General features: G+C 44.0%; 1 protein-coding gene across 1 annotated transcript in view; it reads left to right on the plus strand.

Moving 5' to 3' along the window:
• Positions 1-19,985, plus strand: part of CCHR17.PART0H19orf81 (chromosome chr17.part0 C19orf81 homolog) — a 360,271-nt gene that overhangs the window by 300,689 nt on the left and 39,597 nt on the right. Inside the window, exon 3 of the mRNA XM_044059194.1 lies at positions 19,714-19,853. Coding sequence (XP_043915129.1) covers positions 19,714-19,853 — 140 coding nt within the window. The remainder of the gene's footprint in view (positions 1-19,713; positions 19,854-19,985) is intronic.

A 19,985-nucleotide genomic window follows, 5' to 3' on the forward strand; every position in this document is an offset into this window, starting at 1 on the left:
GCCCTTCGATGAACTGATGGAACTGGTTGCTTGAAGGGCGTGGGAATCTCCTGACTCAGTGGAACCAGTCCCACGGAGGCCCAATAAGTTTATTACTTCCCCCACTGACAAGGCTTTTCTTACAAAAGGAGTCCCAGTTGATGCCATGGTGGTGGCGGCGGCCACCAAGAAAGAGATGTCGGAAACCTCTTCTGCTGTCCATCCTCCTAATAGAGATTCTAGGATGATGGACCGATATGGGAAACGCATATTTAATTCTGCGGCATTTTCCATGAGGTCGCTCAACTACCTGACACATTTTACCCGCCTTCAACGAGATCTCCTAAAAGAGCTGGGAGATACTCTTCAGGGTAATACAGCTGATGCAGTCTCTGAAAAGGTGACTGCACAACTCAACACCCTTAATTCAATAGTAAACTCATCCATGCGTCTCATTTCGTATGCTGCCAATGGATCGAGTAGGGCGGCAGGCTCAGCGATAGCTCTTCGGAGGCAATCCTGGATGTGCCTTTGCTCCTTTGCAGAAGCCTTTAAATCTTCATTTGTCAATACCCCATTCGACGGGTCCAGCTTGTTCGGACCCAAAGTTAAGGAGACACTTACTAGGTGTGAACAGGAAGGGAAGACTCTGTCTGCTGTAGGGGTCCGTTTTTCCACTCCAACCAGACCGTACTCCAAAGGACAATGAAGTGGGAAAATGTGGTTCCGAAAACCTCAAGGAGCTTTCCAAAACACACCTACTAATACCCCCTCTAGAGGCAGAGGAGGGGCAGAAATGGAAGATGCCGTCCAAACGGCAGAGGCAGTCCGCAGAACCAGGGTGACAGGGATCAGTTTTCTGGTAATCCCTATCAGTGTTCCTGAAAGGAAGCCCGGCTGTCCTTCTCTGGAGGCAGTCAGGGGTCACTTGGCTTTATACCCAAACACCTGGCTAAACATCACAATGGACTCTTGGGTAAAAAGTGTCATTACCAGAGGTTATTACATTCCCTTTATAAAAACCCCACCTATATGTACAAAGATCCCAGATGTAACGTACCATCCAGTCTGAGAAAACTAGCAGCCGTAGAAATCCAAAAGCTGCTGGACAAAAGAGTCATCCAGCCAGTCCCGGTGGACCAAATAGGATCTGGAACTTACTCAAGGTTTTTTTTAGTTCCAAAGAAAACAGGGGACTGGAGGCCCATACTAGACCTCAGCAAACTCAACACCTTCATCAAGAAGGAAAAGTTCTGGATGGTCACACTGCAGTCGATTCTCCCGTTCCTAGCAACGGGTGATTGGATGTGCTCTATAGATCTCAAGGATGCTTACTACCACATCAAAATGGACAGATCATCCAGAGATCACCTGCGTTTCTGGCTGGGGGCCAGTCATTATCAATTCAGAGCCCTGCCCTTTGGTCTCACCACAGCCCCCAGGGTGTTCACCAAATGTATGGCAGTGGTCACGGCTCACCTGAGATGGATGGGATTCCGGGTGTTTCCATATCTGGTCGACTGGCTCTTCAGCACCACCTCCAAGCATCAACTAATCCTAGCAAGAACTACACCATAGACCTTTGTTCCCAGTTGGGCATAACCCTAAATTTCAAAAAATCTGCACTATCGCCCTCGCAGCATATTACATTTATAGGGGCAGAACTGAACACCATCAATGCAAGGATCAGGTTGCCCCAATCAAGAATTGTAACTCTAAAAAATCAAATATCCAGTCTCTTAGCCCGCAACAAAGCTCCAGCGTCCCAAATACTACAGCTTTTAGGCACAATGGCAGCCACTTTGATAGCAGTTCCGTTAGGCCGCATGCAAATGCTCCAGTGGTTACTTTTCGCGCTATGGTCTTACCAACAACTACTCATGTCACACGAGATACAGTTAACCAATCTTTGCAAGAAAGATCTCAGTTGGTGGTTGCACAGCAACCAAGTGATAATCGGATGTCCCTTCGTTCTTCCCCAACCCACAGCCACAGTGACCACGGATGTTTCCCTGATAGGGTGGGGGGGCTATTTCAGGGAAAGACGGTCCAAGGCACTTGGTCAATCATGGAAACGCACTTGCATATAAATGTCCTAGAGCTGAGAGCGGTGTTCCTAGCATTGCAACACTTTCACGACTCTCTTCCTCCAGGCACAATTGCTATCCAGACGGACAACATGTCAGCTGTCTGGTACATCAACAAACAAGGAAGAACCAGATCGTACCCTTTATGCCGGGAGGCCCTAAGGATTTAGCAATGGGCTGTATCCACCAGACGCTTTCTGATAGCGAAGCACATCCCGGGGCCATCCAACGTGATAGCGGACAAACTAAGCAGAGCTATGCTGTTGCCTCACGAGTGGTCTCTCAACCAACAAGTAGCGGAAAACATTTTTCACAGATGGGGCCAGCCTTGCTGTGACCTATTTGCATCTCTGATGAATGCTAAATGTAGCAGCTACTTTGCCCTTTATCCCCCACCTGGGAATGAACCGAGGGATGCGCTCGTACACGATTGGCCTCCGAGTCTCCAATATGCCTTTCCGCCAATACCTCTAATTCCCAAATTCATGCAGAAAGCCAAAAGTCTGGGAAGGACTGTGATTTTAATAGCCTTGGCCTCGGCAGATTTGGTTTCCCTTCCTGCGGAAATATCAAGTGGAAGAACCATGGATCCTGGACCCAGTGCCAGATCTTCTGACTCCATCTGTTCTCCATCCCTCCCTCACATCCCTGAAACTGACAGCTTGGCTGCTCCGATTCCCACATTAGCCAGGTCACATGAGTTGTCTTCTGCGGTCCAACATATTACAGTTTCATCTCATAAGCTATCTACCAGGAAACTATATAACAGCAAATGGAAACAATTCGTTCACTGGGCTTCTCAACATGACACGGACCCTTATGTAGCACCTATCCATACCATTTTAGAGTTCTTGTCATCATTGTTCCATGATGGCATGGCTGCTGCCACCATTAGAGTTCAATTGGCTGCTATCTCAAACTTCCATGTAGGCTTCAATGGCTCTAACATCATGTCGCATAGGCTTTATAAAGCATTTTTAAAAGGAACCCACCATCTCAGGCCACCTATTAGGCATCCTGTCTACCCCTGGAATTTGAATCTGGTTTTATCCCAACTGATGCTCGCCCCCTTTGAACCTGCTTCATCTTGTCATTTAAAGTTTTTGTCTTGGAAAACCTTATTCCTGGTAGCCATTACATCTGCACGTAGGGTCTCCAAACTTCAAGCCTTGTCCTTCAAACCGCCATATTTGATAGGGTGTCCCTCAGGACTAATCCTACCTTTCTTCCCAAGATCTGTTCGGAAAGTAATTTAAATCAGTCCATTGAGCTCCCAACCTTCTTTAAACACCATACCAACAAACTAGAATATATGTTACACAAGCTTGATGTGCATAGACAACTGAGGTTCTATCTGGATAGAACGAAGGATTTCAGACAATTGGACCAACTCTTCATGTCTTATGCAGAGAATAAAAAAGGTTTCTCAGTATCAAAAATCACACTTTCCAAGTGGCTCTCTGATTGCATCAGATTCATTTATGCTTCCACTAATCAGCCATTAGAAACCAACGTCAAAGCCCATTCTACACAAGCTGTTTCTACATCATTGGCCCATGCAGCTCATTTGCCTTTAGATACAATCTGTGCAGCTGCCACGTGGTCAAAACCTCACACATTTATCACTCATTACAAAGTGGATAAGACCTCCAAGGACAGGGCTATGTTTGGTTCCACTGTGCTCAGGAATGTTCTCCCGTGAGCCACCCAGGATTAGGGTGCTTGGGACGCTACCCACGTGTAAGAACAAAACAGCGAGATAGAACAACTTCACATAAAGAAGTTATGCCCTTACCATAATGTTCCATGTGAGTTGTTCATCAAGCCTTTTTGTTCTTACATTCCCACCCACCTTCCCCCTCCAGTCGAGTGAGATGGTTGCCCTGGTAGATTGGTTCAGCTGTCAGTCTGTTTATACATTCCAGCTCTTCTTGTTTCCTTCTACTCTTATAGTTACCTAAGTAGGTAGACTTTATAGTCTTATTCTGTCTGTAGGCTGCCTTGGTTGCAGCATACTAGATCTGGGGATTCATAGCAGGGCATCATGGGATATTCACTGGGTCTCAAGCTTCTGTGAGAGTCTGAGCTTGAAAAGCGGCTAATTCGACCCACGTGTAAGAACAAAAAGGCGAGATGAACAACTCACATGGAACGTTATGGGAAGGGCATAACTTCTTTTTTATTGGCCGTTTAGGCAGTTCTTCCATCTCTTTCAACGTTCTAGTTTAAAAACCTGCATTTGCGCTTCTTTCCTGCCTTTAAAGTAACTAGTCTAGTCCAAATACAGATTTGCTGTATCCAGGACTGTTTGTAAGCTTTTGGGCGGCGTCAAAGTCTGCTCTTCAATTTTTCCCTTAGATCTACTAGTTCTCTCCTCTCCTCTCCTGAACTTTTACTAGCTTATTAGTCTAACACTTTACCAGAATTCTTGTAGCAATTATTGTAGCACACAAAATTACTACTAGCACTAAACGTTCTACAAGGAAACAGCTCTAGTACTTATTATTAATGCCTCCCCCTCCAGGCATGTCTAAAGGTCCGTTCACTGTGCTTTCTCCTATTAAGCTGGTGAGCTTGGGCATCCTGAGACAATGTAGCAACTGCCTCATGTACACTGACAACCCTCTCCTATTACCTCCCAACACAGACTTGCGAGAGATGCACTTATATAGCCAAATTGGAAGCCATGCACTCTCCAGCCAAGACTGGAATAGCTGGTCAAGAGGAGAAGGTCAACACTTGCACTACACCGCATGGAACACATAGCCCTCCAGAACACACACCAGCACTACCTTCACATAAAAACACAAACCCCACACCCACCTTCACAGAGGCTCTCAATAAAAATCTACCCAAACAGCAGAGACCTCCAAGGCAGAAACGCACTCGACCACAACACAATACTAATCATGAGACACATAACTCTCCTAAGCAGTGTGCCACTCAACCAAAGCCCCTAAAGCAAAGCAGCATGCCCAACACACTAGTCATAGGCGACTCGATAGTGAGGCACACTGATGTCCCACTCATTAGGTTGAATAAGGAGAAAGTAACAGTCCGCTACCTGTCAGGCATCAGGATCCACCACATAATGCACACTCAGGTCCCTCAACAACAGGTACAAATATGACTCTGTCATTGTACAAGTGGGTGTGCATGACCTGAGACATATCTCCCTGGACTACATGAAATGAGACATGGGGGAGCTCTTGGATTATGTAGCCCAGGTGGGTATGACCCTACCGCTAAGCAGCATTCTACCATCACCCAGAATGATACCACAGTACAAGCAGAAAGTGTTTGATTTCAACAATTGGCTATGTTTCTGGTGTCATTCTAAGGGGATCCAGTATCTGTCTGCCTGGGATGACATGATTGACAGACCTTGATGTTTTGCCAGAGATGGCCTGCATCTGTCACCTCTGGGCTTCTGGATACTGGCCAAAGCTCTTTCCACCCCTATAATGCCTTTTTTAGGCAGTGTTCCAAAGATCAAATTACCATCATAACAGCTAGAAACAAATGCAATCTGAGGGTCATGCAGCTCAACGCTTGAAATCTAAATCTCAAAATGCACTCACTTGAAGCACTCCTTAAAATGGTGAACATCAACATTTGTGCAGTAACAGAGACTTAGTTCAAGGCAGCAGAAAGCACCCGTGCACTACCAGGCTATAACTCATTCCACACTTTTTGGCCCCAGAACTTGGACCGAAGCTCCAAAGGTGGTGGTGTTTCCATATTCATAAAGGATGCACACACCTCCAGACTGGCAGCCCAACATAACGCATCTGAGATACTTTGGGTGCAGCTAACATTGGGTAAGACATCACTTCAAGTTATAGGCTGCTATAGATCTCCAACCATGTCCCAAGACTCACACTCCATGTTCCTAAGCACCCTGGAGAATATTAGGGTCCAACCTAACACTCTCATACTGGGCGATTTCAACTACCCCTCCATTAACTGGGAAAACTACTCATGTACCAATACACTTGCCTAATGTTTCCTGGAATTCATTAATTCCAATGCCCTGGACCAGCTCATTCTTACACCCACTAGAGGTAACAACATCCTTGACCTGGTCATTGCTAACATGGGTGACTTTTGCTCAACACCTATAGTCAACTCCTGCCTGGTTAGATCCAACCACAAACTAATCACCTTAGAAATCCATAGCCCCCCCCTTCCCCCCCCCCCCCGTAAAGGTAACCACCATGAAAAACGTCTCCAGCTAATTTTGGGCTCTTAAAAACAGTGGTGGCTAACTTCAGGGTGCCCATGCAAATGGAGAACAGTTGCATGACCTCCAAATCATACAACAATGCACTTTACGAACACGTACACAAATGCATGGATCTCGCCATACCCAATAGAACCAAGGTGCTCTCCTCCAAAAAAAGGAAGCCAATCTGGTGCTCCCATGCCATAAACAAACTCTACAACAGAAGAAGGAAACTGATGCGGAATAAGGTGAAGCCTCAAGACTGGAAAAACTCCCTTATCAGCCTCAACAAAAAGTTGAAATCCCTCATCAAGTCCTCTAAAGCTAGCTATGAAAACAGAATTGCAGCAGATAGTAAAGACAACCACAAGGCCTTCTATAGTTATGTAAGGAATCTCTACGACAATACCCACATTTGCTCTGAGCTACTGCACAATGGTACCTCCTATAACAAGCCAACAGATGTTGCCAATATACTGACATATAGATTCAGTGCCAACTTTACTCCTCCCCCAAGGAACCAGTCTCAATACCAGTAGATTGCCAGGCACCCAGTATTACTGCTGCACAGGTTAAAGCAGCACTGTCCAAGGCCAAGAATACAGCTTATATGGGACCTGACAATATCCCTGGCTGTGTTCTACATGAACTACAGAGTAAACTGGCACCTCACTTGTGTGCCCTGTTCAATCACAGCCTCACCTCAGGCTTTGTGCTTACTGAATGTCACACTGCTACAGTCATCCCTCTCCACAAAGGAGGAGTGACTGCAAACCCAGGGAATTATCTCCCATTAGCCTGATGCATCTGATATGCAAAGTTATGGAATGCATCATCATGGGCCTAATAAACAGGGATATAGGGAATCTCCAAACTCTGGATCCCACACAGTTTGGTTTTGTGAAGTGTAGATCATGCCTGCTCAATTTGGTCAACTAGTCAGTCACCAGAGCTGTGGATGAAGGCAAAGTAGCTCATAGAGCCTACCTTGATCTGGCCAAGGCCTTTGATACCATTCCCCACTCAGGAATCATGGAAAAACTCACTAAGCTAGACATCAACCCCTGTATCACTAAGTGGGTTGCAAACTGGCTCACAAGTAGAACCCACCGTGTGAAAGCAGCTGACTCCAAGTCAGACTGCTGACCAGTCACGAGTGGAGTCCCACAGGGTTCAGTCCTGGGTCCTCTCCTGTTTGGTATCTACTTCTCTGAAGACCAGGCCAACAAGAAGGGTCTCTGACTGACAAAGTTCACAGATGACTGCATGTTGGGAGCTATTATTAACTCTCCGAGTGATATTGACATCCTACAGAAAGGCCTCACCGAGACCAACGACTGGTGTCAGAACCATGGCCTTAAGCTCAATGCCATAAAAATGTGTTATCATCCCCTTTGGAAAAACCTGGTTCCCATGAATTACCACATTGATGGTTCTCCACTGAACACAGAAGGTGTTATATGAGATCTGGGAACACAGGTTGACAGCAGCCTCTCTTTTGACCACCACATTGCCACTCTGGTCAGAAAGTCCTTCTATGTGGCACATCTCATTACTAAGGATTTTGCATCCAGGAAGAAAGAGATCATTATCTTCCCTACTCTTCCCTCATTGGGCAAATCATTGAGTACAGTGCCCCATTTGGCATGTACCTCACTAGACACCCACAACAACTGGAGGGGTTGCAAAAGTACCTCACAAAGAGGATCCTAGGCCTTACTTGTCCTATATGGACAGACTCAAAAAACTCTGAATATTCTCTGTCTCATATCGCCTACTTAGAGGCGATCTCTGCTTGACTTACAAAGCCATGTCTGACCCAGCTCTGTTAGAAATGCTACATCTAAAGAAATCCCAATCCCTCCACACCATACACTCCAGAGACCTCAACCTCATTACCACAATCAACAGAACATGCTAGAGGGACAGGTTCATAACCCGGAGACTGCCCATGCTATGGAATAGACTTCCCATACATGTCAAGCAGAGCACCTCACTGGCCCTCTTCTAGAGAAATCTTAATGAGTGGATGGGAAATAGAAAATTCACCCCAGGGATCATTCTAGTGGCTTTACTCGACAGAGGCGCTGGGAACTAAGGTTGGGTGGCATGATACCAAGGTAATCCTATGGGTTAGGCTTGCAAAAAGGCTCCAGGGCCATTAGCCAAGTACAAAAAAAAAAAATTTCATCTGCTTTTACTGTACTTGTGTTTCTACCTACTTTTTTTACTTTTGCATCATCTTAAAAGTACTCAATTGTATTTATTACTGCTTGGTGTAACTCATTCTAAGCCTTTTGGTTTAAACACTTGGGCTTTGGACCAGTTGTTTTGCACTGAGAGGGTTTGTGGTCTGCACTGTAGTGGCAGAACAGGTAGCTTACATCCTTCTAGGTTGGGAACTGCTGATTGAGGGCTCAGTGTCTGTTATTCTAAAAGTGTATTAATTCTGGTTTAAGCACTTGGGCTTTCAGGCCAGTTATTTTACATTAAGAGGGTTCGTGGTCTGCACTCTTGTGGGAGGAGAGGCTGGACTCTGCCCTTCTGAGTTGGGAATTTCTGGTTGAAGGCTTATAGTGCATGCATATCTGAACTGCTTCTTACTGAAGTTGGTGCCTTGTTTGCTGTGGCATAGACTGGATTCGGGCCTGCTGGATCTAGCTTTGTTTGTGTAACTTGAGCACTAATCCAGGCATTCTCTAAAGTATTCAATTGTATTTATTACTGCTTGGTAGTAACTTGATTAAAGTGTAGCTATCATTCTAAGTCTTTTGGATTAAGCACTTGGGCTTCAGACCAGTTGTTTTACATTAGGAAGGTTTGTGGCATGCACTGTGGTGGCAGGACAGGTAGCTTTCATCCTTCTAAGTTGGGAACTGCTGATTGAGAGCCCAGTGTCTGTTATTCTTAAAGTGTATTAGTTCTGGTTTAAGCACTTGGGCTTCAGGCCAGTTATTTTACATTAAGAAGGTTTGTGGTCTGCACTCTTGTGGGAGAAGAGGCTGGACTCTGCCCTTCTGAGCTGGGAATTTCTGGTTAAAGGTTTATAGTGCCTGAATATTTGAACTGTATCTTACTGAAATTGGTACACCTTGTTTGCTGTAGCATAGACTAGATCCAGGCCTGCTGAATCTAGCTTTGTTTATATGCTTGTTGTTTGTTTGCTTGTTATTTCCATGGAACGCTAATTCCACAAAAAGCGGCTTCTCAGCTTCTGTGGATCACTAGTGATACCTGCATTGCTTACTATACTTATTTCCTTGTTTCACTTGAAAGAAAGTTACTGTTTGTCGTTTTGCATTTAAGTTACCTGTAACACATTGCACTTAAGTTACCTGGCACTTGCTCACTAAAGCAATTATATAAGTCAGCACTAAAAATTAAAAGCACTACACCCTCACTCCCCATTGGCCCTGGTTTTCAATTATTAAGGAATTCCCAATATTATTCTAGCATGTCCAAAGGTCAGTTGTCAATCTCCTCTCCGGTCCAGCTGGTGAATCTGGGAATCTTGAGGCAATGTTACAACTGCCTCATGTACACAGACAACCCTCTCCTCCTCCCAACAAATTCCAACACATGTGAGAGAAGCAACCATATAGCCAAACTGGAGGCTAAGCTCTCTCAACTCAGTACTGGCATAACCAGTCAGGAGGAGAAGGAAACCACACTCACTACAATTCCAGTCTCACATAGACCTACCACGACAGCAAACCAAACACATAATCACACAAAAACATACTGGAGGCTCTAAATAAAGATCTGCCAAGCAGCAGAGACCTCCAAAGCAGACACCCAAGCAGCCGCTACCCCAAAACAAAACACGTGCAACACATATCTCACAAAGCCAGTGTGCCAAACAGTCACAGCCCTTAAGACTAAACAACACACCTGATACACTTGTAATAGGTGACTCTATCGTCAGGCACACTGACGTCCCGCTCACCAGGCTGAACAAGGAGAGGGTCACGGTGAGCAGCCTGTCGGGCTAGGATCCGCCACATAACACAAGCACTCAGGTCACTCCAAGGCAAGTACAAATATGACTCAGTCATTGTCCATGCTGGTGTGAATGACCTGAGACGTACCTCCCTGGACTACATGAAAAGAGACATAAAGGAGCTCTCTGAGCATGTAGCCCAGGCCGGTATGACCCTGACCTTGAGTAGCATCTTACCCTCACCAAGAATGATGTCACAATATGAAGACAAGATGATCAATTTCAACAATTGGCTTAAGTACTGGTGTCATTCAAAGGGGATCCAATGCCTGTCAGCTTGGGATGATATGCTCAACAAGCCACGATGCTTCGCTAGGGACGGCTTGCACCTGTCACCCTGGGCTTTCAGATATTGTCAAAGGCTCTTGCTACCTCCATAGTGCCTTTTTAGGCAAGGCTCAAAAGACAAACCCACCTCCATAGGTATCACAAGGGATAAGAAACTAAGAGTAATGCTACTCAACGCCAGAAGTCTAAACCTCAAGATGCACTTTTCGAAACTCTCCTTAGCATGGAGAACATCGATATCTGTGCAGTAACAGAAACCTGGTTCAGGGCTCCCGAGAGCACCCCAGCACTACCAGGTTATACCTCATACCATGCTTTTCGGCCCCAAAACTTGGACCGAACCACAAAAGGAGGAGGAGTATCGATATTCATCAAAGATACCCACACCTCCAAGTTGGTGGCAAAGCACGAAGCATCAGAGACTATCCATGTGCAACTAACAGTGGGTAAAACTGCCTTTCAGTTTATAGCCTGCTACAGACCACCCTCCCAAACCCAGGAACCCCACTCGGCCTTCCTGAGAACACTGGAAAATATGAAGGTCTCTCCAAACACCATTATATTGGGCGACTTCAACTACCCAAACATAGACTGGGAGCATTACTCTAGCTCCAACACCCTAGCCCAAAGGTTCCTAGAATTTATAAACTCAAATGCTATGGAACAACTTGTTACCACTCCCACAAGAGGGGAAAACATACTGGACCTGATCATCACCAACATGGGGACTCTATGCTCCAGACCAGAAGTGTATCCCTCACTGGTAAGATCAGACCATAAAATAATCTCACTGGATATTCACATCCTGACCCCACCCCCCCTGCCCAGAAAACCACAGTGAAAAACTTCTCTAAAGCAAATTTCACACTCCTCAAAACTGAGGTGGAATCCTTTAAAGCCCCGGGCCTGTGGAAAATACGGCCCAGACTGCAGAATCCTTTATAAACGCATTCTATGAACACCTTCAGGAATGCATGGATCATGCGATCCCAAATAAAACCAAGACCCAATCCTCCAAAGGCAGACGTCCTGTCTGGTGGACCCCAGCCATAAACAAACTATACAATAGAAGGAGGAAGCTACTAAATGATAGAGCAAAATCCCAAAAAGGGAAGGCATCACTGATCAGTATTAGCAAAAAACTATGGGCACACATAAAATTGTCTAAGGCTAGCTTTGAGAGAAAAATTGCACAGGACACTAAGGATAATCACAAGGCTTTCTTTAGTTATGTTAGGAACCTGGGTGGTAATTCCCAGATATGCTCAGAATTAGTCCAAAATGACAAAAAATACACCGAACCCACAGACATTGCCAACATCCTAGCTGACAGGTTCAGCGCAAACTTCTCCCCCCCCCCACCAAAAGGGCAAATATCTATCCCAGCAGAGTGCTGCCCCCCTGACATCTCAGATGCTCAGGTAAGAGCCGCCCTCTCCAAAGCAAAAACACAGCATCAATGGGACCAGATGGTGTCCCAGGCTGCGTCCTACATGAACTCCAAGAAGAGCTAAACCCAAACATAAAACTACTGTTCAATCTCAGCCTTACTACAGGATATGTGCCCAAAGAGTGGCGTACAGCAACAGTGGTCCCTCTCCATAAAGGTGGTGCCTCAATGGATCCTGGAAACTATCGCCCCATAAGCCTGACTAGCTTGGCCTGCAAAGCTATGGAAAGGATCATCATGGACCTCATAAATAAAGATATTGGGGACCTACAAACACTGGATGCCACCCAGTTCGGCTTTGTTAAGGGCAGATCCTGCCTCTTAAACCTGGTTGATTTCTTTGAAACAGTCACCAAGGCCATTGACGAGGGGAAGGTGGTCCACACAGCCTACCTGGACCTCGCAAAAGCCTTCGATACAATACCCCACTCAGGCATTATAGATAAGCTCACCAGCTTAAATATAAGACCCTATGTCACTAGATGGATTGCAAACTGGCTCAAGGACAGAACCCACATGGTTAGCATTGCTGGAGCCATGTCAGACTCCAAACCAGTTACAAGTGGTGTCCCACAAGACTCAGTCCTGTGACCTCTCTTGTTCGGTATATATTTCTCGGAGGTACAGGCCAACATGGAAGGACTGTGGCTGACCAAGTTTGCAGATGACTGCAAACTGGGCGCCATAATCGACTCTTCAGTCGACACAAGCATCCTCCAAAAGGGCCTCATAGAAACAGACAACTGGTGCCAGAGCCATGGCCTCAAGCTAAATGCCAAAAAGTGTAAAGTCATCCCCTTTGGCAAATCAAAGTGCCCACAAATTACCACATAGGTGGTAATCCATTAAGTACAGAAGAAGTAATTAGGGACCTGGGGACCCAAGTTGATAGCAATCTCTCATTTGACAACCACGTGGCCAAAGTGGTTAGAAAAACATTTTATATAGCCCACCTAATCATGAAGGGGTTCACATCTAGATCAGGGGACGTCATCGTGCCTCTTTACTCATCCCTCATCAGGCCCATAATTGAGTACAATGCCCCTTTTGGGATGTACCTTAAAAGACACCTGCAGCAACTGGAAAGACCCCAAAAGTACCTCACCAAGAGGATCAAAGGGCTCAAACAGATGCCATATGCTGCCCGGTTAAAGAAACTCCAGCTCTACTCAGTGGCATACCGCCTGTTCAGAGGCGATCTGTGCCTGACGTATAAAGCCATGTCAAACCTGGAATTAATGGACATGCTGCACCTCAGAAAATCCAAATCCCATCGAGCTACGTGCTCGAGACTTGAACCTCAGCACTGAAATAAATAGGACATGCTGGAGGGACAGATTCATAACCCAGAGGCTCCCTTCACTCTGGAATAAAATCCCAGTCCAGGTTAGGCAGAGTCCCTCATTGACTCTCTTCAAGAGGAATCTTGATGAGTGGATGGGAGATCGTAGGTTTACCCCGGGTATCACTTCTGTGTCACTGTTAGACAGAGGCACAGTATACTAACCTCGAAAAAGGGCATAGCAAAATAAATTTAAAATGGGTGGCGAAAGCCAAACACATTCTGGCTAGGCTTATAAATGCCCTAGGGCAGATAGCCTAGTATACACGTATGAACCTATGAACCCTTTTCATGCAACGGGACAGGGACATTTGCCAGAAACTTTTATGCAGAGTGGACTTGCTCATACAGAACAAGGGATTTCTGATTCATCTAAATATACAAAATCTGAATCTCTTTGGATGATGAGTTTTTGATTCCTTTTAGGCAGTTTTTTTTTTTCTGAAAACATGCAAAAGGTATTTACGAAGGTAAGAAATTCTGCTGCTAGAAATTGTATTTAGCCAAATGAAAAAATATTTCCCTTTGGTGCCAAAATAGATAACAGAACCCATTTTGGACATCCTCGTTTCTCCAATACCTGTGTTAATTCCTCAGTTTTGGCCTAACATGCATATTCAGTAAAGGTACATCCTTCAATAATATCAGTCTATTTGCCACTGAACCCCTTGATTTTTGTTATTTCAAATTAAACAATTTTAAAGTAGGGCTACTAAGAAAGAAGGAGAATTCTCTTAGAATTTGAATTTTGTTTTGCAAATGTTATTTCAACATCCATCTGAACAAGTAGCCAGCTCTTCTCTAAAATATTTAACTTACTAGTAGCTTTAAATTCTACAAGATAGATATCTGAGTTGCAGGTCATATCTATCCAACCTTTCTTGTTTTGTTCAGAAGAGCGGAGTCAGTCTTATAACCAAGCCGTACTTTATCCCCAAATTAGGTTCTGAGTTAACTTAATTGAACTGCCATGGTCTCTATCTTATGCAATAACCCATAAAATAATAAAGTGAGAATCCTTCATTATGCGGAGATACAAAGACAGTTGATATAGTACCCCTATAAAACCAATCAACTTTTTCCTTCATATGATAGTAAGAAAAAAAAGGGAAAGACGGTTTCTTATGAAGCTATCTCCACCTATCTTATATCTATATATCTATATCTTAAGGTTCATTCTACTAGAGCAGTTGCTGCATCTGGGCCTTTATGAATGGGTGTAAACTCTAGATCCATTTGGAAGTAGCTACATGGTCCAGTTTTTACTCAGCAAATATTGCAGACTAGATGGTCTGATATTTTAATTTCCATTCGTTCCTCAACAAATAGGTTCGGATCCAACCCTTGGATCTAGACTAAGATATTTTTTCCCGTTTGTGAAACACTAAAAACTCTTGAGCTCCTCCTTTACCCACAATGCACTAATTCTCTAAAATACCTCAGATCTCATTTTGCTGCCTTTGCATACAAACATAGTCACTGCAAACTCTCAAGAAGTAGTGTTTGTGAGTATATTTTTCTAACTCATATGTTTTTTTAAACTTTATAATTATACATCCTCCATTGTCTTTTATGCTGTAGTAGTGTAATTCTCTAATACCATTGTTGGTAATCTTTCTTTCCTGAATTACCATCATTGGTAATACTTCATTTTCCCCTTTTTTTCTTTTCTTCTTTCTTTTTCTTACAAAAATCTGTCTACTGTTTGTTCCTTTAAATTAGATTGTGGCTGAAAAATCTTCTGTTTTTAAAAAATGAACAGCCTGTGGCCATAAAATTCCAGATTGATGCACACTCAGAGTGTGTATATTGTTTAGGCCCAGCATATTTAGATTCTGCTTATGATATATGTAAAGCTCTCACCCTAGGGCATTAACTGACTGAAAGAATAAGTTGATCTTGAGAGGGTAACTTCCTTCTAAATCTTCTGAAGCAGCATCTAGGGCTCAAACCCGTAATAAAACTGATAAAAAAGAGGCTAAAAAGCATTCCCCAGATCCAACAAGCTCCACAACTCTGGACGCAGAACTGCCTCACATGTTTATGAAAACTTCAGATCCAACCCTTTCAGATCCAAAGACAAAATCTTCATTGCCAACCCCTTTGGATTTGAAGACAAAATAAGATAAATCACCATTGATCAGATCTCCTCTGCTCTTGGATCTGGTGTCCTCCTGTCTCGCTTCTCCCTTTCTAGATTGGTCTCCCAAGTGTCACCATTCTAGAACTTCATCCATATCATCTTCGTCTCATTCCTCCAGAAGTCTGACTGAAACTAATGTGGAAAGGAGAATGAGAAATTCTTCTTGAAACAGATTCAAATGGGGATTCTCCTGGCTCCTACCCTATCAGTTCCAGAGACCTTTGTGAGTACTGCCTCACCTATACCATCTTCTTCTCTGATCCAACCTCTGGCTTCAGAGCAGTCACATCTGAGGATGCTTGTACCATCCACATCATATCTAAAGATCATGATATATTCTACTCCAGTGGCATCTCTGAGTGGACGAGCTCTGAGCCCATTGGAGCTGGATCACCCTTGCAGCTGTAGCATCAGCACTGGATCCAGGATGTTGGAGTTGACTCCAAGAGTGTCAGAGCCATCTCTGCCCCTCAGAGCCTCAGCATTGGACAGCTCAGCTCCATCTCCTTCCTCGAGTAGTTTGCCTTCAAGTTGTTGGGAGCCTATGGTCTGGAAGCATGTCTTCTCAGAGCTATTGGACTCTTTCTCTCTGAGGCATTCTACTTTCAAGGTAGTAGAGAGAGCTTTCCCTACTCTTAGGGAAAGGATGTTTCCACCATCCTCAGCTCCTACTTCCCCGAACCAGTTGGTTTTGCATCTTGAGCCTCAACTTCCTACACCACAGGGACAGTGAGCCCAGAAAAGTCTCCAGGATACCCAGCAAGGTATATTGATATCTTCCAATACTTCTCCGGAACATCCTACTGAAGAAGTCCCTAGGAAGAGAAGGTGTAAGAGGAGGCACTTACAATCCCCTCAAGAGACTGTCACAGAGGACTTCAATGAGGGGGAAGGGTCCCCAAGATCAACACCTGGTGATGTCTCCTTTGGAGACATTCTAGAAATTCTCAAGCCAAGAGGGGGATGGTCTACTGACAGCCCTTCACAAGAAGAATTGGTGTTCTTGGAGGCTTTTGGAGCTGGCTTATCTACCTCCTAGGTGTCTCTACCCACCAATGACCTCATTGATTTGATCTCCTGATGGGTGTGAAAGGAGTCTGATTCTGTTGAAACAATCCCAAGGAGACCAGAGACAATCCTGGCACCACCTAAGAACAGGGATTCTGGAACAAGGGAGTACCAGTTGATGGTATGGTCATGGCAGCTGCCACAAAAAAAAAAGAACGTGTAGGGCAAACTTTCTCTGTTCATCTCCCTAACATGGAGGCTAGGGTGCTTGACAGATTCAGGAAATATGTATAAGCTTTATTGACTTTTGCACTTCAGTTGCTGAATTATTTGGCACACGTCACTAGACTCCAAAGGGATATGATTAAAGAACTTACCAAATCCCTCTCTGGGACCATTACTTCCAAGGCAGACCACTTGATTGCCTCACAGTTGTCTACCCTACAATCTATTTCAAACTTGTCCATGAGGCTCATCTCCCATGCAGCTAAAGGTACTTCAAGGGTGCTGGGTTCAGGCATTTCCACTAGGAGGCATTCCTGGATGTGCCTGTGTGATTTTGTGGAGCCCTTCAAGTCTTCTTTTGTCAATGGTCCCTTTGATTGTAGTTCTTTATTTGTCCCCAAAGTTAAAGACATAGTATCCAGGCGTGAGCAGGAAGGTAAAACCTTGTGTGCTGTGGCCATATGTTTTTGACCCCTCAAAGGACCTTTTCTAGGAATCAATGAGGTGGTCAAAAAATGTGGTTCAGAAAGTTCTAAGGTCCCTTCCAAGATCCATTTCAAGATAGTTCTCCCAGGGACAGAAGGGAAACTCTTATGGAAGAAGCCACCCATGTGGCAGAGGTGGTCCACAAAAACAAGGATCTAGAGACACCTTCTCACACAGATCCTACCAGCACTCTTGAAAGGAAGCCCAATCACCTCTGGAGGCAGTCAGGGGTCATTTAACCCTGCACCAGATAGCCTGGCTAGAGATTACAAAAGGTTATTTAATACCCTTTTTCCCTACTACCCTCTTAATAGTAAACAAAATCTCCAAAGTTCCACCCAATCAGAGGGAAGCAGCAGCACTAGAAATAAACAAACTGCTAGAAAAAAGAGTAAGCCAAGAAATTCCACCAGGCCAGAGAGAGTATGGAACTTACTCAAGATTCTTTTTAGTGCCAAAGAAAACAGGGGTCTGTAGACCAATTTTAGATCTCAGCAATCTGAACAAGTCAGTACAATACACAAAGCTCAATATGGTCATGGTTCAGTCCATTCTGGCTTTTCTGCACAAGGACAACAAGATGTGCTCAATAGATCTTCATGATGCATGCTATCATATCAAAATGAATAGATGATCCAGAAGATACCTACACTTTTGGTTGGGAAACAGTCATCCCCAGTTCAGACCTCTGCCCTTTGGTCTCACCAAAGCCCCCAGGGTGTTAACTAAATTTATCGCAGTAGTAACAGCTCACTCCAGACTGTGGGGATTGTGGGTGTTTCCTTATTTGGATGATCAGCTCATAACCATTCCAACCAGGCATCATCTGATCAAAGCATGAGATTATGTACTCCAGTTATGCTCCACCTGTGAATTTCCATCAACTACAAGAAATCTGATCTCAAACCATCTCCAGTATTGGAGTTCATCGGAGCCTTGCTCAATAAGGTATCCTTGACAGCCTCTATCCCTGTACAAAGGATTCAAACCATTCAATTCCAGGTCACAAAGATCATTTAACTTCTCCTTTTTCAACTTGTTTGATCCTTCAAGCACTGGGGTCAGTGGCTGCTGCAATAATTTTTGTCCTGCTAGGAAGGTATCACATGAGAATTCTTCAGTGGACCATAGCAACTGAGTGGTCCATTCTTCACCAGCCTTTATCAACCCAAAACAAGATAACTCAGGTCCGCAAGAATTACTGCCTTTGGTTGATTACTCTTATCAGATAATGCAAGGTTGTCTCTTTATTCCTCCTCAGCCCAAGGCCATGGACACTTCCCAAATTTGGTGGGGAGATTTCTTGGGAAAGACAGTCCAAGACACATGGTCACCCAAAAAGGCCAATATGTATATCAATGATCTGGAAATGAGAGCTGTCCTTCTAGTCTTCCAGGCCTTCCAAGATACTGTCTGCTCCAGGACTATTGTGATTCAGATGGACATGTCAGTGGTCTGTTATATCAACAAACAAAGAAGTACCAAATCTTACCCCTGTGTCGAGAATCTATGACAGTGTGGTGATGGGTGATCTTATCCAGTCGATTTCTGATAGCAATGCACATTCCAGGGAAATCCAGCATTATAGCAGACATGTTAAGCAGGTCCATTGTAATGCCTCACAAGTAGTCAATCAACATGAAAGTTGCAGAAAAGATCTTTTGCTGATGGGGCCAACCTTGCTATGAACCCTTTGCATCCCCTCTCAACAACAAGTGCAGCAGGTATGCCCTTTTAAAGAAAGGGTTCTGTGAGATGTAAGTGACATTAGGTTAAGAATTAAGACAAATGCCTTATCACAGCATGTTATGAATTATCCTGATCATACTTTTCATTTTATGGCATTGGAAGTACTGACTGAAAATTCAAGAAAGGATGATCTGTGCAATTTGACAGAGATAGCAGAGATTCACTGGATCGCAGATCTGCAAGCAGATAAATTACTGGGATTAAATGGAGTGTTCCCTTTAAGACCTTTACTAAGAGGGCAGAAACTGAGAAGGAAGTCTTGATTGGTCTCTGCTTAAAACTGTTCAGTCTGAGTCTTTTGATGTGATCTGATGAAGGCATTTGCCGAAAGTGCTCATCACACAGAATTTATGTTTTAGAGTGTGTTCTGTTTTTATCTTAACATTAACGTTTTACTTCTCTGTGGTGGACCAGCTCTGCTCGTCTTCACTGCTACATTTTATTTTACTTAGCTACCTTTAACTGTCTGTGGTGCGTCTCACTTGTATTTAAAATGAGTAGTGGTCAAATTGAGTTGTGAGGTACCTAGATGGCATTTTCCTTTTCCATTTGAAGACATGTCTTATCATTTATTTTCTAACAATGTTTATTCAGTTTACTGTGTCTGAGCATGACTTTGGATAACAGAAATTCAGGGAATTCTGTCTTTTAGTTACACATAAAAACAGATAATTTAATAGATGTGTGCTCTTCCAAAGTAACATACTTTTGTAAATATCTTCTGCCAACAGCCCGAGAAAAAAATCAGTCATGAAGACATTTTTAATGCGATTAATCGAGTCCTTCCAAAGGCCATGGAGAAAGAAAGAGTTCTCAATATTCTGTTTGAGAATATAAATGTTATCTGTGGAACAGCAGGACGTAAAAACAGGTGTGTATGAAAAAAAATCAAATGTCTTTATTTTACTTTTATTGTTACTTTTTATATTTATACTACAAAGCGATTTATTATGGAAAACAATAATGTGCAAGATTCAGAACTGATGCTTGAAATGAAAGAAGT

Source organism: Protopterus annectens, chromosome 17.part0 (genome assembly GCF_019279795.1).
Source record: "Protopterus annectens isolate FY-2018-M chromosome 17.part0, PAN1.0, whole genome shotgun sequence".
Lineage (NCBI taxonomy): Eukaryota > Metazoa > Chordata > Ceratodontiformes > Protopteridae > Protopterus > Protopterus annectens.